Here is a 25,278-nt window from a genome sequence, read left to right as displayed (position 1 = left end):
TTTTTTCTGCTTTTCTTTTTGCCCCCCTTTTTTCCTTCCCAAAATTTTTTTTTTTTTTGGGGTTTTTTTTTTTTTTTTTTTTTTTGACACGGGGAAATTGTTTGTGTCTAATCCCACACCCCCACCGTTTTCCTTTCAACACTCCTTACACCTGTTTATTTTCTCTGTCGCTTTTTAATCCGCTAGGGTCGGATGCACGAACTCATCCTGTTCGTCATCACCTGGGTGGGCATCGTCATCTCCTTGGTGTGTCTGGCCATCTGCATCTCCACTTTCTGCTTCCTGCGGGGTCTGCAGACTGACCGCAATACAATCCACAAGAACCTCTGCATCAACCTCTTTATCGCCGAGCTGCTTTTCCTCATCGGTATCGACAAGACGGAATATCACGTGAGTTTTTCAGCCAAAGAACCTCCTCCCTCGCCTCCTTTGTATACATTTTTACGCATGATTTTGTTGTCCGCCCCCCCCCCCTTGGTAATTAAGCGCGTGTCCTTTTTTTTTATGCTATGAAGCCTCCTTTAGAACTCAATTTACTTGCTTATATGTTGTAAATGAGACAGAGTCAAAAGGTCAGGTTAGTTTCTATGCATAATTAACTTGAGAATGACATTTACAGCACAACTCAGGTGATTTTACAAACTTTTTTTTCCCACTGAATTGCTGTGAAACTGAAGCTGAGGCATTGTGTCATTAATTTACTCTATAAAACCTTTACTAGACAAGGTAATAAATTACCCCTCAATGATATGCAGAGCACCAGTCACCGAGGGGCAGCTTTTCTTTTTTTCCCCCCTTTTTCGTGTTCGGTACCTGATAGTGACCCTGTTCTGTCCTCTCCCTGTTTTTCGCTTGGTTAAATGTCTTAACCTCAATGATTCCTCTTACTTCGTCCTAATTTTTTTTTTTTTCCTTTCACTCCTCTTCTCTTCTGTCATCCTTCTTCCTTATCGCTGCCCTCAGATCGTCTGTCCCATCTTTGCTGGCCTTCTCCATTTTTTCTTCTTGGCTGCCTTCTCCTGGATGTGTCTGGAGGGTGTGCAACTCTATCTCATGCTCGTGGAGGTCTTTGAGAGCGAGTACTCGCGCAAAAAGTACTACTATCTGTGCGGCTACTGCTTCCCCGCGCTGGTGGTGGGCATCTCTGCAGCCATAGACTACAGGAGCTATGGGACCAAGAAAGCGTACGTGTGAAGACAGGCCTTTTGCACCTGCAGATTGAGAAGTAGGATTATGTTATTCCCCCAGCTGGAAATGTAATATGCAGTGCTGTGTGAGTGGCTCTCGTGCCTCCCCACAGACCGTGTTTTCTGAGTACACTTAGCCGAAGCCCGATTATTAGCCTTTATAACATAATCCGCTGAGACAGGGATGTAATGTGCGCATGTGTGTGTGTGTGTGTGTGTGTGTGCGTGTAGGTGCGTGTGTGTTTGTTTTTTTTTTTTTTTTTTTATGCGTGCACATGACTTGGTGTGTCTGTATGTTTGTTCCTGAGCTTAGCCGCACATAACTCTCTCCTCTGTGCCACTCCAGATGCTGGCTGCGAGTGGATAACTACTTCATCTGGAGCTTCATTGGACCCGTGTCATTTGTTATTATGGTATTAGCTTGTCAAACACTATTCTTTACACCTCAGTTTTTCAAATGAAGAGTACTCATGGAGAGGTCCTTTGATTTTGGGAAACTAAACAATGCAAATACATTTGCGGACGGGATTTGTTAACTTCTTTTATCGTGTGTTTGTAGCTCAACCTCATTTTCCTCATGATCACGCTCCATAAAATGATTCGCAATTCGTCAGCACTCAAGCCAGATTCGAGTCGTCTGGATAACATAAAGTTAGTTCTAGTTATTAAATAACCTGAATCAGTTTTTCTGTTGAACACCACCCTAAGATGAGCTCTTATTTTCCGTTTTTTTTTTTTTTTTTGTCCAATTCTCTCAGGTCATGGGCTCTCGGGGCCATTGCGCTGCTGTTCTTGCTTGGGCTAACATGGGCTTTTGGCCTCCTCTTTATTAATGAGAACACAGTAATCATGGCCTACCTGTTCACCACCTTCAATGCCTTCCAGGGAATGTTCATCTTCATCTTCCACTGTGCACTGCAGAAGAAGGTAGCAAAACAAATCGCTTAAAGTCTAGTAAAAATATCCATCTGCCTTAAATGTGTTCATGTTTTGCATGTTGTTGGAATTGTTACATCATAGACCTACTTATAAGGGCATTAATGTGAAATGAATGAAAGATTTTATATACTGGTTGTCAGCTAAGTGTTTTACGAATACAAAAGTGTTGTGACAATTTGTATTTATCCTCCTCCACTTTGATACTCAAGTAATAATTATACAAAATAAAATCCTTCAGAAGTCACCTATTGTCAGTAACTTGATTCTGTGGAGAACATCAGCAAGCATTAGTATAAACACCAAGAAATCTGTCAAAAGGACAAGTGTTTATCACGTACTCCATAAATCTGGCCTCAAATAAATCCCGTTTCTGTCCTTATTACAGTTTCGCCCAAGCCATCCAGTGAACACAACAATCGTGCTGTAACGGTTGCGCTGGTCAGATGAGACAAAAACGAAATGTAGAAAACTTACACTGAACGTCACACCATCCCTGTGTTGAAGCATAATGGTGGCAGCATCATGCTGAGTCTGTTTTAGAAAGAAAACGACAAACAAGTCTGTTTTTAAAAATACCAAGCTGCTAAAAAGATACCTGAAATGACTTGCAGCTGTTTTGCATCGAAAGGTGGTTCTTCCACTTATGAATTATGAATTACTTTGTGCAGGTCATAACATGAAATAATAAAAAAATAAAATAAAAGTGTGTGGTTGTGAAGTGGAAATGTTAAATGGGTTCGAATGCTTTTGCAAAGCAGTATAACGATCTTGACACTGATTGCATAATGAACATGCAATATATATATATTTTTTTATTTTAGTAAGAAGTGCAAGTTTAGTATCACTTCATTCAACTAGAGCCTCCATAATAACAGGGTACTTTAATTAATAATTATCTAAAGAAACTCTTAAGTCCAGTGTAATATATGTAATTAAAATTCATCATGCCTGCTTAGATGCATTGCATTTGGTACATTTTTAAATTGCTGAATGAAATACCCAGCTTGCATTCAGCCTATTGAAACTATATTTCTCAGTTTATGAATCATTCCTTCAACCCCGCTCACCTCGCCGGTGTTGTTTTTATTCCTTCTCGCAGGTCCATAAGGAGTACAGTAAATGTCTGCGTCACTCCTACTGTTGCAGCCGCTCCTCCACCAGCAGCTCCCACGGCTCCCTGAAGAACTCCGGCCTGCGCGCCAACAACCGCTACTACAGCGGCAGCCAAGCTCGCCATGCAGCTGCCCACAGACAGGTGCAGACAAGACAGACTCGCTCACAAAACCACGCAGACGCTCGTCTTTACGCACCTTTTGGATAATCAAATTGTGTGTTTCCCATTGAGGAAATCGGAAGGAAATCTGTCTTTGCTGCAAAATGACTTCACATCTATTTGTTTGTTGTTTTTTTTTCTGTGGAGTATAAAGGAAAAACAAATTATTCATATGACTATTGGTGGCTATGTAAGAATATTGCTAAAAAAAGAGCGATAGCTCTCTTATGTAAGATTTGGAAGCATAAAGTGTTACAGAAGTTTGATTATTTACCAAAACTTATGATTCAGAGATTGTTTTCTGGAGAATAACTTACTTTTTCCACTCACTTATAAACCACAATCAAGACATAAATGACACATTGTTCTGTAGGACAGGGGAATGAAGAGTGTTACATCACCATTTGCATCATTACAAATAAACAATCCTGTTTCATCCGCCTGCATATTCACAATTTGTTTTGAAAGTTTGACTGCAACCTTTCCGGAAAGTGTTGGCAGATCAGTGCTGTACATCCGAGATGACTCATTTGTAAAGATATCTTTAGAAGCTCGTGTATTTATATAGATGCAGAAACCATCACAGAGGAGTTGCTGAAATCCTGTTCATGCTGTGATCTTTGGAGAGACACATGAGACACAAACAAACATGGCCGAGTATTCTTTACAATCAACAAACAAGCGTTTCCAAAATGTAATAACATGCAACAATTGTATCAGCTACTGCAATCACATCTTGCGCATCGCGAGCTCATTAACCCACCATGATAATGTGGCAAAGTTGCACGCCTCTTTACCCCACGCCCGAATTTCTTTTGTCTGACATGCTTGTCTATTGTTCTTTGTAGATCACACAAAGCCTCCTGGAGTTGATTACAGCTATCACACTGATTTACAAAAATCTAGCCACAGCTTACTGTATATAATATGTGTCCTCTGGATGCATATGGAGTCAACATGGAAAACATTCAGTGCCGTATTTTTTACCTTACAGATTTAAATTTAACAAATCATCAGAGTTACACAAAAGTAACCTGAGTAAACACAAGCCTGAGCTTTTAAATGGTTATTTGATTTCTTAAGGGAAAAAAACGTCGAACCAGTCCGGCCCTATGTGAAAATGTAATTGCCCTCTAAACTTAATAACAGGTTGTGCCACCCCTGGCAGCAAGCATTTACAATAGCTGGCAATGAGTCTGTCAGAAAGGTTTTGTTAATGTGATTTTTTGATTATACAGGTCAGAGAGTAACCAGGCCAGTGTGAGGCTAGTGAAATTGAACCAAAAAACTCTTTGGTTATAATAGGCAATTCACGACTTAACAAAAACAGTGATTATTCTTTTACACAGGGCCAAGTTGGTTTGAATGAAAACAGAACCAGAAGACCTGAGTGATCTGGAAGGTTGCTACAAGAACAACAAGTGTTTAGTGTGTTTTGGTGCCAAGCCAAAGTTAGTTTATAAAACAAGAAAATACTTTAAGGTCTATTCTCTGAGCTAAAGCGAGTCAGTGTAAGAACTTTAGAACTTGGGTGATGCTCTCCATTTCTGTAGTTTTCATGAGAGCACGAGCTCTGGGTGAGCTGAGGCTTTCTGACGGGCTTTTTATGCAAACCGGTGGAGTCGGTTGCATTGCAATGTGACTAAAGATAAACGCATGGATGAGTCCCTCAAGATCTGCTGGGATATTAACCCTTTAATTCTAGAAATGTTATTCAGGTGATAGAAGGCCGACTTTGTAATTGTCTTTATGTGTCTTTCCAGGTTCAAGTTTGGGTCCATCACTACACCTACGTTTTGGGCCTTTTCTGTAGTTTCTAGCTGTGTGCTGACCCTTGAACATTCCTCTTTAAGTCCAAAAAATTACTTCAGTTTTATGTTATTTACTCAAGTGAATATTGCCGTTTTCTAAACAATGACAGAAGACTGACAGCGCACCAGTAGGACTGGCCACCACACTAATTTAATTTGGCCTGTTAACCTTTGCTTTATGGCCTGAATCATGTAAATGGGACAAATGTGTGTCATCTGCCACTCACTGCACTCTGCTTTGCCCCCAGAGTCGAATCCGTAGGATGTGGAACGACACGGTTCGAAAGCAGACAGAATCTTCATTCATGGCAGGAGACATAAACAGCACCCCGACACTCAACCGCGGTGAGACCCTCGCTCTTTCACCCTCGCTCTTTCACCCCCTTTGAATTATTCACACTTAAATACTTGCAAACACAAACGCAGAACTAACCAAGAGTGGACACAGCAGAGGAGAAAAAAAATATTGTAATTCGCAGCAAATGTGTTCACAGTCCTGTATGCAGGATGATGAAATGTGTGCTCATGCTTTTCTAGTGTTGCTGTAAGGTTATTTACTGATGCAGTTTGCAAATAGCGATTATTAGCACCAAAAGTTAAAAGAGACGGTCAAAGACTTTCCTCTCTGGATGGTGAGTTTCGCAACCTGCTGTGTTTCACTTAGGTGATGCTCGCAGCAGCTGCGAGTCAGTGATGTCCCGAAGCAACAGCTGAAATATATGGAGCTTGCCTTCTTTCTGCTCTGAAAGGAGGCTTTTTATGTTGCTTTTTTACCTGTTTATCTTGTTTCCCGAGGCAACGTTGGAATGGCTTTGACATACTCTTGCCAAAACGCAACAGGATTACAACATAAAAAAATCATTGAACATTGCCTCTCTTTAACCGTATTTTCTTTACAGTTGATATAAGAGGCACGGTGAGGCAGTTGACTTCTGTCCTCTTTCCTCCTTTTAGGGTTGTGTAAACACAAATTCGTCTGACACTGACATGATAGCAGCACTGAAAAGAGTCTCAGAACGAACAAATTCATCTTTAAACTGACTTTTAATACAAACTGAAATGTGTCAATGATGTTGCGTCAAAACGGATCTAGGTGAGGGTATCAGATGGTTCAGTGGTAAAACAAGTGCAGCATACACACAGGCCACAGCTATCCCAGGTTTGATTCCCGGCCCCGGGCCATTTACTGCATGTTCTTCCACGTCTTCTGCTCTTCCTGTCAAGTTATGTGAATAAAGGCCACTAGTGCTAAAAACAGATCTGGGTGAACATACATATAGTTGGTCTTTAGCAGCAGACTATTTTTCACTCACTTGTTTAATTGTTAAAAACAAATATTGAACCAGCCACTCATGCGACAACATCTCAGTAAAGTTAGCCTTTTAAATTCAGAAGACTAAATTTATTGAGATGTTGCCACCGGAGTGGCAACATTGAGATGTCAGAATGGAGAAGATGAGTGATTTAAGTGACATGGCATGATTGGCTCCTTAAAGGTTTTCAGAAACTGCTGATTTTCTGTGATTGTCATGTACAACCTCTTCTTTGATTTGGTTAAGAAAAGGCTGTAATTCATACAAGCTCAATGTGAGTGGAGTGGAGAGCAAAAAATTGGAAACTGCAAATTGGGTAGATGAGTTTCACTTTCAACTAGGATTTGGAGCAATGCTAACCGTACTCCATGGTATGGGTGGTACTTTTTGCAACAACTTTAGACCTCTTAGTATCCAAAGTTGGAATCATTTTGATGCCACAGCTTACCTGAGTATTTTGAAGTCAACAGCATCTGTAACCAACCAAGTAAAGCTCCTACTGGTACCAGAAACACATCTAAAACCTGCATCCAATAGAGTCTTCTTTCTTCAAGTTGACTAACTCAGCTTCCTACAATGTCTTCCTATCTAAAGTTGAAAGAATTTTTCAGCCCGGCATAAAAAAAAGACTCATGAAACGCCGGCGTCGCTGATAATCGCAGCCTTTTGCAAATGGCGTCGTCACAGCAGCTGCAATCAGTGGCGCCGAGATGATCTAGGTTGGCTCAGGTTCCAGACTCGTTTTTTAAGGTGGGGAGGGTCGCTGTTGATCATGACACTGAGGCAGTCGCTAAATCAGCCATCACTCTCTATGCTAATTTCATCCATTTTGTTTTTAATGAACTGATTAGCGTGTGAGCGAACAGGGGGTAATTATTCTAATTGAGGAGAGAGACAGGAGCAAGGCAGGGGGTGAGGACGAGGTGTGTTGCGAGCGAGCTGGATAGATGAGAGGTGTCTATGTCAGTCTGTGTCTTTGTGCGGCTCGGTTTGTTGGTTTCTGGAGGTTTTTGGTTTTTTTTGGTTTTTTTGTCGCGATAGAGCAATCACCAGACCTGGAGGAGACGTACTGTGTGGATCACTTCATGATGTGCTGTCAAACACAAACAAATGAGCTGTGAAGCCTTTTTTTTTCCGTGCGGCTGAGAGAAGTTTGGCAGAAAGTTAAAGAGGAAGGCATCTGGGGAGACATGTATAGTGTAAGACGCTATCATGGAGAAATAATTACAGAGCTGAGTCTGGAGGAGAGATGTGTTATCGCTGCCATCTAAGATCGCTTTGATTTCTTCTATGCACTTCCGTATGAACCAGAGTCTCTTCCCGACAATAGTAATCTGTCCAGAAAAAAAAAATATATTTATGTATTATACACAGACTGAGAGCATCCCATGCTTCCCCTTGCCCTACTTTTCTTTACACTTTGAGCTACTTTCTTTAATTCCCTACAAGATATTCCCACAAGGAGGTACGCACAGACAGCTAATCCCGACTAATTTGGTGATGCTTGAAAAAGTCCTGGCGCGAGGAACTGAGAAAAAGTTGGTGGATTTATCGCAGCAACGCAAGCCAGAGAATGAACAGGAGACAGGCTTGTGCAGCCTGCCAGAAAGATGGACAGAGGAAGTGTGGCAGGAGGGGAAATGACAAATAAATAGCTGTGTGTGAGTGCATTTTTTTTTTTACTGCTTTTTTAGAATCCCCCTTCTTCCTCGCTGTGTGATGAACGGTAGGCAGGGGACCTGAAGGTTGCACTTTGCCTTGGACGACTCTCCGTCATGCTGTCCTATTTTTAATTTCATGGCATTTCTGTTCGAGTTGCCTCAGGCTGGAGCCATACATGGGCATTATACAACAGTCTCAGTGTGCCATTTCTTTGAATTATATTTGTCTTGTAGTGGCATTCACATTTCACTGTGAAATTAACTGTGTTTCCATGACTGCACCCGTAGCCTACATAATGGCATGCATTACTGTTCTCCCCCCATCTGACTACATCGTCATGAACCAAAGGTGGAAGGGGAGGAAAAGAAAAACAATCCCCCAAACAGTGCCCTTCCTCTCAATTGTTTTTTTTTTTCCTTTTTCTTTTTGCTCAAAGGTTACAATCAGCAGACGAAAAAATTGAAGGGAATACTGCGAAATGTATTACTCTATAAAGAAGTGGCATGAGAAAATAACCCCATCTGAATAAATAGTAACTATTCTTCTGATTTCAGATGCTATTAGAGTCTGAATTTCAGTGGCGCGCCTATTGGGTGCTCTGTTTTTCGTGTGCATGCATTTAGGGTAAATTTACAGTGATATTTATGGTTGTGCTCGTTTTTCTTTTTTTTTTTCTTTTTTTTCAAATGTTTGCGCTTTGCAGCGACCATGGGCAACCACCTTCTGACAAACCCGGTGTTACAGACCCGCTCTGGTACTTCACCCTACAACACTCTGCTGGCTGAAAGCTTCACCCCGCCCTCACCTGGAGTCTTCAACTCCACAGGTTAGCTCCTCATGAACACCTCAGTCTGCGTGGACAGTCTTGACAGCACAATATGAGCTCAACTTGCCGTCGTTCTTGCTGTCAGTAGTTTGACATAGTAGATGCACACTCGCTGCTGTTGAGGGTTTATGTGTGCGTGTGTGTGGGAGCCTTCTCCTTGTATGTGTGTGTGTGCTTTCTCTTTCCCCAGACTATGTAGCTGTCAGACGGATTCACTAGGCTGAGCAGAACAGAGCCAAACAGTGCCTACAGCCTAACCAGCCATCTGGTCAGATCTTGAATCTTCACGAGAACAGCCACAAATTGATTAGAAGTTTAGCTACAGCTGTGACTGCCAGCTTTTTTTTTTTTTAGGAAGGTTTTCCTGTTCCCGAGCAGCAAAGATAGTTGGCTCAAATCACGGTGTCCACAGAAAGGGATCAGATCATCTCTGTGGGGGAGTGGGGGAGGGGGGGCGACGGTCCATCTGGACGACGGTCAGTCATATGTGTGCTCATCATGGGAGCTGCTCTCCTCTTTTTGGATGCCTTTAGTCAAATGTGCAGATATTTACAATGTTAAAAGAAAGCTGTGACTCGGTGCTGCCGGTTCATGGCTTAGTTTGCAACCGCTGTGCATCACTCCTGGTGGTGTAATGTGAAAGTTTGAGGAGGAGCTCCTGTTAAATATTTTAGGGCCTCTCTGTACTATGTATCAAGCCTGATAGCCACAGGCCTCACAGCCAAGTCATTTTCTGAAAAAGAGTGGTAGGGAGCGCAGTGAGCACTTCATTAGAATGTTTAATTACCCACGCCGCCACCAAAGAAGACCGTTGATTAAAGTCAAAGTACGCCATGAAAATTTAAGTATGAACACACTTTATGCTTTCCAGCCAACTGTGGCTTTTCCTTTACTGTGAAGAAATCATAGTCTGCTTTTTTTTTCCCTTGTGGGGTATAGTTCATGAAATAATTATCACTGCAAAAAAAAAAAAAAAATGTTTCTTTTTCTTTTTTTTTTCAGGTAAATTATGTACCACTGTATATTTTACTAACAGTTTTCAAGGATGTAGGAATTGGTGGCTTCAAGGTTACAAGAACCCGACTGGATGCTTGGATGTATGGTGACAAAAAGTAGCTACAAGAGTTTTAGATGTTGTTCCTGAGATCAAAAAAGATCTTTTTTTTTTTTTTTTTTTAAAATAAAAAATAAAATAACACAGTTCTTAGCCACAAAATTTGTTGTATTAAATCATATCATATCATATTTTTTTTAGAAAAAGGTTCCTGGTTTCCCTGTAAGCAGTTTTACTCTGTAAATACCCCTAAAATGTGTATATTGTTCATGGGGACCAGATGATGAATAGCTAACCGAAGGTTATTATTCAACCATTATTATTTAACAGGTGGACTTAGTTGAAGGTGAAGGCAAATTGATTGCAGTGGATTTTATTCAGGAACAACAGAGCAAACTGCACAGATTAGAAATGCACAAGACACTTTTCTGGTATGAAAAAAAAGTTGCTACAATCCCAGTTAGCCCTGAGCTTCACCTCCCCAGTTAATCTAACTTCAATAAAGGCCTTGAATGTGTGTGTGAAACTGTTGGTTAGAGTTAGCAAGAAGCATTTTGTTACAGTGTATTGCAATGCTTTTCCTGCCTGCCTTCCCTCCAGTCTGTCACTCAGCACTAGCGTTGCATGCTTCTCTTGTAGAAATTGAGGAGGTTTGGGAGCCAGAGGTCATTTCTTTTCTGCTGAAGAACTTAGACACTTGTAAAAAGTTGGAAATGAAGGTGTTATTGTTTTATTCAATGCTCTTTTCAGCACAGAGCAAGTGGTGGGTGTCTAAAGTCTAAATATGCAGAAGACTGTTCAAACGCAGCCCTAAGCAGAGTCAGGAAAAGACGTTGAGCTTAATGTTTTATTCTTCCAAGTGAACACTGAAAATTAGGGATCTGCCTTCTTTTAAGCTTGAAACGTGTTAGAATAGGTAACAGTAAACCATGAAAATTTAAGCGTCATGGTGATGAGGCATGTTTACAGAGGGATACAGGCAAATTTAATCCCTTGTGTGTGTCTTCTCCAACTTATCCGAACAGAAATATGTGAAAGCGACACAGCAGGTGTTGTTATATCTGTTAAAAGTTGGGAATAATCAGACAAAGAAGTAAACAGACTGTAGTGCATTGGTGCCATCAGTTGTTTCACTTCTCGTAGATTTAAAACTGTTCTTTTGGTTTTGTCCAAGAGAGTCTCTCACTCATTTTGTTTGTTCGCTCCACATGCTTTCCTTTGGGATGTGTAGGAACTTTCCGTGACCCAAGTAAGTATAATTAATATTTACCTGATTTTGTTTTTTTTACGCATTTATCTGAAATGTCACCATAAAAAAATAATGCTAAATCTGTTTGCCTGTTTTGGATGCAGAGAGTACACTTTCTAAGCCCCGGGACCCTTGTGGAATGGAGACCCTTCCGCTAAATGGTAACTTCAACAACAGCTACTCCATGCGAAGTGGCCCAGCGGGCGGAGGTGGCGGCAGCTGTGACTTTCTTAGCGGTAGTGGCGGAGACACTCCTCCGCCCATTTTCAACCCTCGTAGTTCAGAAACCCTGGGAGGCGGAGGCACCCGGCGAAACCTCTCTGACGCCGCAGCCTTTGAGAAAATGATCATCTCCGAGCTTGTCCATAACAACCTGCGGGGCGGCGTAGGCGGAGGACCTGCAGGAGGCGGAACTGACGCGGGGGACAGAACTTATGCCAGTCTGGTCAGGGGACATCCTCACTGCGGAGTGGGTCGGGGAACAACCGCGGGCGGACCAGAGCCTTCCATCAGCATGGACGAGGACGACGAGTTTCTGAGTGACGGACGGCAAAGAACACCTCAGGACGTAGAGCTGCTTTACAAAGCTCTGGAAGAACCCCTGCTGTTGCAGCGCGCCCAGTCAGTCCTCTACCAGAGCGATCCCGAGGAGTCGGAGAGCTACACGGCCGACCTTACAGAGAGCCTCGGCAACAGCGGTCAGAGTGGTGGTGGGCAGGGAGACAATCGAGCACCAGACTCACCTGCCCACGACTCCCTGTACACCAGCATCACCAACCTGCGGGACTCTCCCTACCCCGACAGCAGTCCAGAGCCGCTGGAGGTTGTGCCGCGTTCAGCTCAGCCGCCTGAAGAGCTGTACTACAGCTCTGGGAGGCCTGCTCTCGGTTCTCGTGGGGCCCCCATGCAGACCTTCTATCAGGCCCCACCTCAAAGACCCAGCGGGGAGGGACTCCAGGCTCAGGAGCCCGCCCACACTGAGGGAGACGGACAGATGCAACTGGTCACCAGCCTGTGACTGGAGCCTGAAGGAGGCGGCTGGAAACTGTCGTAAGGGCCAGAGCCTCCTTTGAGCGGTCTCTTTCTCATGTGTCTCCACTCTCTGCTTATTCTGTTGCCTTTATTTCTCTTGACTTTTATTTATCTTACATATGAGAAAACTGACTGAGCTTCTGGGGGAGTCACAGCTGACTCTGCTGATGTCGTCAACGCTCCCCCATCGCCTGGAAATGAGCGATGGGTGTTTTTCATCAGAGCTTTTGATACCTCTGTGCGACCCCAGTTTTTGGTACCCTAAGGCCAAGTCCAGCACTCTGAATGTACCAATCCACTCCCCCCGTTACCTTTGGATATTTCAAAACTTTCAAACTTTGTTAAAAGAAATGTATGTGTTCAGACCCGCCTCAAGAGATGAGGATATTGTTTTATATTTTGTCTCATTTCCTTTTCTTACCATCTTTAGATCTTTTTTTTTTAAGTCATCATTTGATAGGGGTAGTTAGCTGTGCAGACAGGGAATATTGTACACTATTATTACCTAAAATATCTCACAGAAAGCTCTTCATTGTTGCCAAAAATATCTTTTATTGAGCCAGAACAGAAACTAGAACATTTACAAGGCAAATACACACACACACACTTGTTCTCTCTCTTTTTCTCTCTCTCTCTCTCTCTCTCTGTCACACACACACACACACTCTCTCATCCTGAAGTGCTTGTTTCTGAACATCAAAAAAAAAAAAAGAAAAAAAAAGCAAAGACAATACTCCATTTAAGTAAAAGGGAGCAAAAGCTTTTGTTCCGAGCAGGCAGTGGGAGCTGATTCAGTGTAGTTGCCTTCATTTAGTCTCGCTGTGAATCACAAGTGTACAGAAGTGGAGTACAGGTGGAGACAGAGACTGAGGAGGTGCTGTATCATCCATCCAGAGCTAGAGAGCCTTCACCCATAAGACTGGGCGACGCTCTCCGCTGTCCTCTGTGTTTGTTTGCTTTTTAGGCCTTTGAAACGTTAAATGACTGCCTTGCTGTTGTTTGAAGAGAGTATTCAGTTTCTAAATCCCGGGGCTGCGAGTGCACATTGCTGCCCCACTCCCCTTGTACTTTGCTGTTAGAGCCTAGAGTGAAACGGACTTTCTGTGTGTTCTTGTGGCAAACAGGACTGCAGACGTCACAGACACACCGACCGGCAGTTGGTAAAACCGTGTACATAGAAAACCACACATGAATCTACTTTATTCCTATTATGTAAATACAGACACCAGATGATCAAAAGCAACAAAAATAATAAATACTATGAAAATTACTTCTTGTACTACAACAAATTGTTGAAGGAAAAAGAATAAAAAATGCTTTGTGACCTGGATAAAACACTCTATCTATCTCTCTCCCCCCGGACCGTAATCTCTCACTCTTTTCTTATTTTTTTTTTTTCCTTTTTATTTATTTTTTTGCCATGAAATTCCTTATCGATTCAACGGAGAGAGAAAATCAGACGAAAAGCCGAGAGTGATTACGATGTGATGATTTTCTTTTTTTTCTTTTTAATTTCATATCTAAAAGGGAAACAAAAAAATGTTCTGGCACAATTTTTTTTTTATGTAATTAAAATCCATCACATATTGATTTTTAACCTTTTGACATTTTATAGGCTGAATTTCCAAAAGCAGTGGGGAGATAGTGCTGTGGGGCAAGCGAGATAGATGTGGTCAAATGTCATTCTGTGCCTCACCAGCACGTTGAAGCGTTGCGGGCTGACCAGCTGCGTCCACTAAGCGGTTCAGTTTTGCTCTTGTATTATTTGGAAGATTTAACCAGACGAGATACTTTTAACATGGGTTTTAGCATGTAAAATAATGACATTTGTTTTGCTGTCAGAGAATATTGCATTTTGCCGTTTCGTAAAGATAGCTTCAGCATTACTCCAGAGCCTTATGTGACAACTCATTATTTCCCAGTGAGCATGTGTCCGTGTGCATGTAAGTGTGAATGTAACTATGTGTGCTCTGTCAGATTTTTCTTTATTTTTTTTCTAAGTGTGAGACTGTATCGCGCACACAACTTCAACAGGCTTTTTTTTTTTCTTTTCCCCCGTGACAAGAATTGAATGCAAATCACACAAGGCGAGATACTCATCTGTGAAAGTTGCCGTTACTCCTCCTCCTCCTCCTCCTCAGACGGATATTGTTCATACAGTTGTGGTCATGAGTGAGGAGGACGGGAAGAGTCAGAGTGCCTAGAGAGACGGGAGGTAGAAGATGAAAATGACAAACCAGATTGATTTGATTGGGAGGAATGTTTCTAATATGCCACCCGACGTGAAGCAAAAATTAGCCATCAAATGATAAATGCTTCAAAGGGTTCCTGTCAACCGTTAAAATCAATTTGACCTTTTAAAAATGTTTCCCTTTTTTTATTTTTTTTTTTTTTTTTTTTTCAGAAGTGTACATATGTTTTGGATTTTCTGTTTCTACTGACTTATTTGCTATCTTCTTTTTTAAAAGTATATCCTTTTAAACTTACAGCAAGTAAAAAAAAACAAACAAAAAAAAAAAAGCATGTGGTGCGATGACACAATTTGAAGAGAAGACAGGCGCGTCTACCACAGTGTGACATTTGGTTGGGACCTCAGTGTCCCACTTCTAAAGAGAACCCAAAGGACAGCTTTTAACTGCGGCTCCTGGGGCTGAAAGAGAGAGAGGGGTTAAAGACAGATAAAGACAAGGGATTACAAGGATTTGCTACTATTTCTTCAGGTTATTCTAATTACTCACCTAAGTACCATTGTACTGGCTGTGGAGGAAAATGAAGCTAAAAAAAAAAAGAGCCACCGGTATCATCACTTGAGCTGTAGGGGGAATGTCTGCGGTACTCGTTTGATTAAACATGACCTGGATATGCAACTGAACTTGTGAACTCTCAGTGATTACAGGTTTTAAAAATTAGATCTGCTCTTGTGGTCTGGTTTGCCATGGTGATGGACTGCTGAAGTGGAGATCCTGTGGCACAGAAACGAAGACCACTAAATGTATTATTATTATTATTATTTTTTTATTTTTTTTTTTTGAGTGCAGGACTGGAGCAAGAACAAGTTATTCCACAGCAGTAGTAGCAGTAGTAATTGGAAACAAAAGATAGCCATCATTACCTTAATCCCTCTTTTTCTCATTACAACCATTTTTCATTTTGCTGTATTTGATGCTGATCTCAGCAGAGAAACACTGCACTGATGACCCCCACCCAGCCCCTCAAAGGAAAGTAGGAATTTGTATCACCTTGGGTCTGCTTACGCTAATTCTTGCTGCTCCTCTTCTTTTCCCGTTGAACTCATCTGCATTTTAATATCTATCTCGATAGACTGCATTAGAACAGCGCCTCTTTGTGAGTGTTAATTTGTTTGGTTGAAAGCTTTGTTTATCCCAGATTAATATTTCAATAAACAGAGGAGGGCGGCGCTCCGGTAAATGATAGTGATTATGCCGCAGAAGGTGTGCAGCCCACGCTGTTGGACGGAGTCTGGTAGTGTCTCACGCAATGGGAGTTACGCTGCAGTTCATAAGCCTCCAAACCTCTGATTACAATAATAACTCTGTGGGTGCTAATTTACCACAGAGAATTCGCCGTTCTCCATCCTCTTGTTTTTGGTCTTTGTTTGCAGATGTCTGATGCGTTTCCCATTCAATGCTAGTGTCAAAGTTAACACGTGTGCTCTAATAGTTAGAACTGTAGTATCCCAGGCTGTTGACACAGAGATTTCCAAGTGCTGCAGCTAAGCAGAGGCAGCCGTGGGATTGATTTGTCTTTAATTAGATGGGGATTTCACCAGGGCTGTACTGTGTGCACACACAGCTGACCCTTCTCCACATAGACATTACCGTCTGCCTGGAACTAAGCAAAGACAAACCAGGGACAACATGAGAATGCTGTCAAAATAAACCAAAGTGTAAAGGGAAGGGAAGTGCCTGTATATGCACTTGACCTCCTAATGACACAACAGTCTCGGCAGATAGAAAAACTTAATTAGAATAATGTAGTTTGCTGACAAACCAGAGGTCTTACCAGACGCAAACGTATTATTCGTCTGGTACATTTCTGGTTAAAATGTGTTTGCTTGTCCTTCAGTGAAGTAGCTCAGGCTGGGTAGAGTAGTCAGAAACTGCTCTCAAGTAAGAGTAGTATTACTTCAGCATACTACTGAGGTATAAAGAAAACATGTTGCAGTAAAACTGCTCCTAGAAGTACATTTGTTTCATCGTGTTACTAATGTTAATGTAACTAAATGGAACCAGGTACCACCCACCTTTGGTTTGCATTTAGTTTTCCCACAATAATATGTTGTTTTGGCCAAAATAAAAGTTATTTTTAAGCTAAAACTGCACATATGATGGGTCGTACAGGAAGTGAAAATACAATCAAAGACGGCAGCTGCAGTCAAAAAATCCCGTTCATTGATTTTACTATGGGAAAAAAAAAAAAAAAAAAACGGCTGCAGCTAATTGTTAAATATTTAAAGAGAGATGTGACTGAAGCATCCTGTGGATGTCAGCTGATGATTTTTTACCATTACTGATAAATATTAAAACACTTGGCAAAACAATGAAGAAACTTTATGCTCACAAACAACACCCAATGTACCCTTGAGTCTTTGGCTGGTTGCTCTCCTTAATATTTGTATTATGTTATACTTTATCATTTTCTTTGTTGCCATTTAGAAGCCAGATATCGATTCAACATGTTCATGTTAGAAAGTTCTTGTTTACCAAAGGGGTGAAAAAATCTGTTTAAAACAATGAAAATATACCATCATTCATTCAGGTGACTCTGTGGCGATACAAAAGTGGGTTATGAAATCACCCAGCTGCTTTGAAAAACAATTGAAAGACTAATAGTTACCTATTTATATTTCACATTCTCAAGATTAAACTTGCTCTAAAATACAATATTTTCTCTTTAGTTGTTTTAGGAATAAAATAATCGAGCTGACGTGTCTGATATGCAGATAATTCGCCACAACAAATTGTAACTAAGAGAATATGAACTAGATGTTGTTTGGTCACTTACATGACTTCTTAAAAATATTTGAAAACAAATCCAATGCCACATGATGAGATTAATTTCAGAAGAGTTTGCGTATCTTTTCCCTTTGTTTTTCAAAAACAAATATAAACTGGCGATTCTCTCATTGATTTCTGGCTACATTAAATGTCAGTAGAAATGCTAACATTGTTACCAACAATAGATTGGAGACAGAGTCTAATCTTTGTCCTGCAGAGTAGCACAAACGCAGCTGGTGGCTTTTGAGTCGTTTTATGAGCCCAGTTTATCACGCAAAGGTCAAAACTACATCAAACATGTCTTTTGCAGATTTATAAATAAAATATATTTCATCCACTAAAACTACTTTTATAAACTGAAGTGGGAAAAGTTCTGGGTCTGGATTTTATAGTGTAATGTTTACAAAAATAGAGCAGCAGCATATTAGATATATAGATGTCTTTTCCTTAAATTTTGCTTTCAAGGAAACAGAATGTCTTGAAATATTTTAAGGAAAAAGTCTGAAATCTTTTTTGAGTCAGTTATATTGATTTAAAAAAAAAACCATTTCTTTTTTTCCAGTTTAACCTTCAACTCTTCCTGTTCTCACTGGAATATTTTCCCCTTTTGTGAAGCCACTAATTACTCACTTCGACAGAGTAACTTTCCTTCTGAAATCACATTTTTTGGTGTTAACAAGATATTTCATGCCTGCCAAACTGTGTTACCTTTAGCTTCTTTGTTGTTGTTTTTTTTCAAAGAACATGAACACTGATGTTTGTGTTGAGAAAAGTTGCTATTAAATAATCAGTTTTACAATCTAAAATTGGTTCTTTGTCAAGTGATCCGAAATGACTGGAAATTCAAATCCGCCTCGAGGCTCAAGCTGCACTTGAGTCACAAAAAACAAAGACTTGAGACTTAACTTGTGGTGTGAAGACTTGATTGGAACTGGAGGTCTGACTCTCATAAAAAGATTCATGCAATCAGGGGTTCACAGTCAGCCATTAAGTGTGCATCATTTGATTTAATGACTATTATTCTCCCTTCTGAGTTAGTGCATGATTTACAGATGACTGCTTGTCAATATTGCACACAGAAAGTATGGTGGCGGTTCGTTGCCACTGAGTTTATCTGTTTTTACCGTCGAGCAGGAAGTAAGACGCAGTAAATAAGCTCTGACACAGATGTGCCTGTTCTCTTGCTTAAGGACATGTCTGTCTGGTTCATTCAGCAGGTATCATGAGCTATTAAATAGTTACAAACCCTCTAATTTCATGATGATGATGATAATGATATGTCTCCCAGACAGAATTATAATCCTTCAGATTGTTTCTAAGCAAAATATGAATAATTTCTTGAGGTCCAATAACTTTTCAGTCAGATCTTCTTGTTCCTGTGCTTCATACTTTTTACTCCTGCACCCCCCAATGTGTCCTGATAATGACATTTACATTCTCCTCATTTTGTTCTGTTTTCATCGCATACATAGTAATCTTAATTGTTACTTTTGGGACAGTTTCCACCACCCCCCTCACTAAACTCCCTCCTTTTGTAGACGTTCAGCTTGTTCTTTCAGCCTTTGCTGTTTCCAGATCCATTTCTAAAATTATTTTGCTCCTTTTGTTTGTTTTTTTGGAAAAGCAGTGTTCTTTAGCCAAACACATTCAAGAGGTACAGTAAGGATTTGAAGTTAATCATTTAAATTTATGATTAACATAAACTCTTGCCTTGTGTGATGCTATTCAGGAATGTTCATTTTACTCGTTTAATTTGAGACCTGACTTGGACTAACAGCAAACGATTTGAAGGCTGAGTTTGACTTGGGAGAAAGTCTCTGTTGTACACGCAACAGTTTTGATCATCTGCGTTAAGACGACGCTTTTTTTATTCTTGAATAATTCAAAGAGCTTCATTAGGGGACTCGGTGAACAAACAATCATCCCTCTGAAAATGTTCAGATGCAACAATGGACTGATTATTTGTATGCAGTGCTGTGAAAAAGTATTTGCCCTTACATCTTTCTTTTGTCTGACTTTTGTAAAATTTGCATGTCTCAGATCACTAAACAAATTTTAAAAGCAGACTAAGAAAACCATGGTAAATACAAAAAGTACTTTTGAAATGAAACTGTCATTTCCAATGAGAAAAAAAGCCTTTGACACCATCTTGGCTCTGTGCTAGAAAATAATTGTGTCCCTTGTGAAATCATGAATTACTTGTGATCAGCTAGACTGTGGTTAGCTACACCTTGGTTGATCATTGTCTGAGCTGTGATATCAAGAATTCACCTAACTAGAACCTGACAACCTGGATTAGGAAAAGCATAAACAGCAACACATTACCCCGCCCCAATCCAGACGCTTCAGAGCATTGCAGAACAGAATTACGCCAAGAGCACAATAAAGACTATTTCAGGATATCAAAGAAGAATCCAGAACAACATCTGAAGCACCGCAGATCTCAGGGTGTTCGAGATCTAACAATAAGAAGGAAACGGGGCAAAATCTACATTCATAGGGAGATTTTCAAGACCGAAACCACTGCTGACCAAACATAACAAAAAGCACTCTCGTATATTTCCCCTCCAAAATGATTGTTATGAGGCCCAATAACTTTAGTTTAACATTACATGGACTAAAGAGACATGTTGGAACATTTTGGAAGTTTAAATTGATGGATAACAAACAGTATTTCAGAAGGAGAGCATCATAGCAACTCCTAAACTTGGTGGTAGTGTGAAGGCCTGACTCTTTGAGTCCTGGATGACATGCTGTAATCAATGGAAACCTGAATTCAGCCAGAAAATCCTGAAGCACGACCGTCCAGGCAGCAGCTTGTCATATCAAAACTCACAAACGCGTTGGGTTATGCAGCAGAACTTTGATCCGAAGCTCACCTGCTGACCCAAATGTCTCCAGAATGAAACAAAGATTTTGGAGGGGCCTAGACAAACTCTAACCCCATACAGCATATTCACATTCTCCACAGTAATGCAAAAAAGCGTTGCTAGTTAACACGAGGGCTGCACAGTGGCGCAGTTGGTAGAGCTGTTGCCTTGCAGCAAGAAGGCTCTGGGTTTGATTCCCAGCCCCGGTCTTTCTGCATGGAGTTTGCATGTTCTCCCTGTGTATGTGTGGGTTTTCTCCAGGTACTCCAGTTTCCTCCCACAGTCCAAAAACATGACTGTCAGGTTAATTGGCCTCTCCAAATTGCCCCTAGGTGTGAGTGTGTGTATGCATGGTTGTTTGTCTCTGTGTTGCCCTGCAACAGGCTGGCAACCTGTCCAGGGTGAACCCTGCCTCTCACCTGGAACGTTAGCTGGAGATGGGCACCAGCAACCCCCCCAACCCCACTGAGGGACAAAGGTGTAAAGAAAATGGATGGATAGTTAACATGAATGTTTACAGTTGTTTCCACTAAGGTCCATTATTAGATTTAAAGAACAATTCCTGCTAAGGGATTGGTTCCCTTAATTTCTTTATATATCTTTTTTCCTTTCAGCTCTTTGTATGTACTCAGAGTATCGTCATGCAATATTTAAATGCATGTTAAATTTAGATGTGACTGAAAAAAAAGAAAAAAAAATTTCTCAACATTGTGTAACTTAGAAATAACAGTGAAAACCCTGATACATGAACACTTAAAGATCTGGGTCAGAAAATAGCTGACTAAAAAGGTTTAAACAGGATTTTCACTTGTCAGTGATAATTATTCCTGTCATCAGGCATAATTATCTGTTTTTTACACTTTGCTTTCAGAATCTGTTAATTGGGAACGGATGTCGCCGGACTTGAAGGCACGAATTCATGTTTGCATTATATCTGGTCAGTATTAAATATGCATGTAACGTTTAAATACATAGAATAAGTTTAGTTTGTTCTCATGATGACAGAATATATGAGCACCGAGGTGCAGTGGGATTCTATAAATAGCAATGTTTCTAGGGCATTCTGTCTTCTTTGTGTGGGAAATTTGTGTGAATATGTGCAATCATGTTAAAAAGCAAGTAAATCTTTAAATATAAGGTTTTGCATACCAAGAAATACATTTTTTTTAAAATAATCTGGTCTGGTTCAATTTATAACATTAGGTAACCATATCCTCAGTTACACAACACATAACATATTCCATTCCACAGCAGGATATGAGAAATCACCACACTCTTTCACTTTTCCATAAATGGGTAAGTAGCAGCCAGGTCATGCTAATCAAAAGCACTTAATTAAGTGATCATTAGAGGGCATAAGTGCCTCCATGAAAGCAATTTTGGTGGTTTGCTTCTCTAAATGACAACACAAAGTCAAAGAGGGAACATGCCACCATCGGTCTAGGAGGAAAACAAATGCAGCATCTCGTCAATATGAGGATGATTATGAGGTAATTTCCTTCCAATCTGCGGTTGTTATTCTTTCATCAGCAACATTATTAATTAACTGGGAACAGCTGAAATATCTAATACCCGTGGACATCACAGCAAGTTTACCCTAAATTTAGACTTCTAAGCAGCTTCTGTTTGAAAGTCAACTGTTGCAGATCGTTAAGAGTGCAAATAAAGAATAGTGGAAACTGGTGAAAAGGGAAAGGCTTTTCATTTGGGACGGAAAATAGTAGCACAGCTTGTATTTCCAAAGTTGCAATTAAACAAACTACGGATTCTAGAAAACTGTCCAGAGGACAGATAAAAAACAAACATTTCACCAAACACAAGGCATTATACCATTGCACTTGTCTTGCCGTGTTGGCTATAATCAAACAGTCTGAATCCCTAAAGTCTCCGCAAATGTAAGTGCTCTAGTCAAATTTGAGGCCATCTGCCCAGCAGCTGAGACTTAGCTGAAATTAGGTCATGCAACAGGGTAGTTATCCCAAACACGGCCACAGATCTCCCACTGAATGGCTTGGAAAGAAAACAAACAAGGTGTTGCAAATGACCCACTCAAAGTCCGGTCTTTAATTAATATTCTGGAATTAGACCTTTAGAGCGCGGTGCGAACTGATTCTCAGCAACGCTGAAGTATGCCAAGCTAGAATCGCTCCGCAGCCAGCATGTGAGAGGCTGATCAGGTCATGATGATGATGATTTCTTCAAGTTACGGGAAATAAACAGGATCTGTGTGATAATCAATCACAGGATGTCAGTTATTCTTGACATTCTGCAGCTCTGTTTTAGCTCTTTTTTTTGTTAAATAAATAAAGTGTCAAGTGTTTACCTATTTTTAAACTTAATATATTTAAAATCATTTTTAATATTTCCTTTTTAACATGATTTCATGCTACTGACCATTTCTCATTTGATCATTTCCTCCTCACAGTCTTTCCTTTGGAAGCAGTCTGGGCCAAAGGGACAGTTTTCTGGGAGGCTTTCTATCACTGCAGGTCAGAGCGACCTTGCGTCGGAACACGATAATAAAAAACATATATGTAATAATATTCACTCGTGACGCTTGAGGGATGTTTTTGGAGACTCTCTAACGGTGTAAAATATTTTGTGCTAATGTGGATGTAGTCGCAAGCTGACGCACCCTAATTGCTTGTGTGCTTGTTATGTGCCAGAGTGATAAAAAGGTAATAACCACCCAAAGTTATAATTAATTCTCTGCAATTCTGTATTAAAATTAACTTTAATACCCCCGCCTCACAATGCGAACCGGATTTGAAGAGTTATCTTTACACCCAGAGGTTATGTTTAATTCATTGGCCTTTTCAGCCGGCCCAAACTGCATTGTGCCGTCCGCTGGAACACCGTGGGATACGGCGTACTGAAGCCAAAGCAGCTCATTTCCTCCCTGAGTCAGCACGCCTACGAGCCACGCAGCGTGCACAGGCAGATTTGACCAGGTGGTAGGGATGAGGATTATACTCAAACAATGATCTGTGTGCAAAGCGCACGCCGTAAAGTGATCATAGGCACGTAAAGAGAAGCACATTGGGGGAAATGTCAGACAGCTTTCGGCTCCTGGAGGAAAGGTTGAGCAGAGCTTTGCTTAACAAAAATAACCCTGAGTGAAAGCTATCGTGGCGCTTTCAGAGCATCTCATATATGTTTGTATAGGTACACACAGACCTGTGGGGATAATTACTCTGCTGTGTTCGGCTTTCTAAAGCATCAGTCAAGGTTAATTAATCATACTGTGTGGTGTGATCCCTCATGTAATCTTTTAATAACTGCACTGTGAGTGCAGATTACTGATTTCTCATTGCAACACCATTTGTGTGCCATTTGCCAAGGTAGTGCACAGCAGCACTCTCCAGGGTAAGAATAAAAACATGATGATCAGCTAGATCAGTTAGGAATGGCTCATTAAATCATATGTATTGCAGCTTTCCTTCGCCCACATCTTCACTTTTTGATTGGAGTTCAGCTCTCACTGCATTTTATTTCTTAGCTGGACGATCAATAGCTAATGCACTAAAGTCTAAAAATTAGCTGCAACCAAATATACATTAAAAAAAAATAAAATAAAAATACTCATGCAATCAAACACTTTACCATACTGCATAGTAAAGATGAACTGTATGTTTTGCACCTATCCGTGCATCAGGCCAGCCTTGTTCATGTCCTTTCCCTGACACTCCCTAGGAGACGAGGCTTGGAGGCATTGACCATTCAATCACCCTCTTTTCACCAGTGCAACTGTAGCACCTTCTTGCAAAAAATGAAAAAAATATCCAACATGAGCAACAAAGCCTGCAACCCCAACCATGCTCACTTCCTGGCATTCAAACTATTTCAAAGTAAAAAAAAAAAAGAGGGGATTTTCAAGGTCACTGCACATTTAGGGAAGCTTAAAATAGAGTCAGACGTTGACAAACCGGGGCTCACAGCGACTGTCAGCAGATCCCAGGAGATAGAGAGGAGATGTATTAAGTTCAGCATGAGCCCTTATGTGTTTGTGTATGAATGTAATTACTACCATACATCAAGCCACAGGAGCAACCAGCCTGTGACATACAGCATTTAACACTTGAATTACCAAGTGATGTGTGGCACACTTCCAGCCCCTTTATTGGTTAGGCCTGAGCACTTTACAGTATGAGAATACAGAGACCCACCCAAACACACTCCCTGATTGCACAGAGGGATCACACAATAGCCAATCAACTGCACTGTGATTTGGATTTTGTTATTTATTTATTTTGTTTTATTTTATTTTATTTTTTCCTCCAGCAAAAATATGTTGTTACTTTCCCAGTGACTGATGATAGAAATCCGAAATCAGTTTGAGATTCTTCTGCAATCCGGAATAAAAACACAATTTCATTTGCATAACTCAATCAAAGCTATAAAAGGCGAATCAGCGTTGACCACGTTCCTCAGTGCTTCACGCCGCATGACTCTTTACTGCCACCTTGTGGTAAAAACGGCAGTGTAACAAAAAACGGTGAAGAATGGAGATAATCAAGCAGTGAGATCCATTAGAAAACAAATTTATTTAAGATTTGAAAGGCAAGAGATTACAGTAATAAAAATGATAATGGATACAACAGAACTAATTAAGATAGAATGATGCAGTCACACACAAAAAAATGCCTCACAACTTAATTGGTATAAAGTAATATACATGATTCGTTTACGGGATATTTTGCATAAGAAATGTAAAACAATATTTATTAAACAAAAAAGAAAAAAACATAACAGTATAAGGATTATTGTGTACAGTTAGTTTGTAGCTGTGATACAGAATACATAGTTATATACATAATTATTAACCTGGCAGATTTATATGTAAAATAATTTTATGTTCTTTTAATCAAAAGGTTTCTGACAGGAAAAGAGGCAGACATCCCTATAACAATATAAAAGGAGGATCGATTTTAAAATATTAATTCATGTGTTTATATATATATATATATATATATATATATATATATATATATATATATATATATATATATATATAACCGTGTGTAACAGAGATTTGCAATCTCAA

The 25,278-nt window shown here is 40.4% G+C and overlaps 1 protein-coding gene and 1 long non-coding RNA gene across 4 annotated transcripts in view; one reads left to right on the top strand and one right to left on the bottom strand.

The window, feature by feature from the left end:
* The window catches only part of LOC106946674 (adhesion G protein-coupled receptor L1-like), a 120,434-nt gene extending 107,345 nt beyond the window's left edge, over positions 1-13,089 (top strand). For 2 of the 3 annotated variants that reach the window (XM_015031188.1, XM_015031187.1), the window contains 10 exons: positions 187-390; positions 964-1,184; positions 1,534-1,600; positions 1,747-1,838; positions 1,946-2,114; positions 3,226-3,381; positions 5,459-5,555; positions 8,889-9,011; positions 11,297-11,314; positions 11,419-13,089. In XM_015031188.1, the coding sequence (XP_014886674.1) occupies positions 187-390; positions 964-1,184; positions 1,534-1,600; positions 1,747-1,838; positions 1,946-2,114; positions 3,226-3,381; positions 5,459-5,555; positions 8,889-9,011; positions 11,297-11,314; positions 11,419-12,332 (2,061 nt within the window). In that variant the 3' untranslated portion in view covers positions 12,333-13,089. Of the gene's footprint in view, positions 1-186; positions 391-963; positions 1,185-1,533; positions 1,601-1,746; positions 1,839-1,945; positions 2,115-3,225; positions 3,382-5,458; positions 5,556-8,888; positions 9,012-11,296; positions 11,315-11,411 lie in introns of all 3 variants that reach the window. The other variant, XM_015031189.1, reaches the window with a different exon arrangement.
* A 3,665-nt stretch (positions 13,090-16,754) lies between these two features.
* On the bottom strand, positions 16,755-20,432 carry LOC106946673 (uncharacterized). The gene is made up of 3 exons (XR_001424810.1): positions 17,910-20,432; positions 17,712-17,720; positions 16,755-16,767 (listed from the first exon to the last, which is right to left on the bottom strand). It is a non-coding gene; the product is annotated as an uncharacterized LOC106946673 (long non-coding RNA).
* Positions 20,433-25,278: the final 4,846 nt, after the last annotated feature.

The sequence above is a fragment of the Poecilia latipinna genome, unplaced genomic scaffold, assembly GCF_001443285.1.
Source record: "Poecilia latipinna isolate Pla-1442-1.1 unplaced genomic scaffold, P_latipinna-1.0 Scaffold200, whole genome shotgun sequence".
In the NCBI taxonomy this organism is placed as follows: domain Eukaryota; kingdom Metazoa; phylum Chordata; class Actinopteri; order Cyprinodontiformes; family Poeciliidae; genus Poecilia; species Poecilia latipinna.
This window is presented reverse-complemented; position numbering and strand designations above follow the sequence as displayed.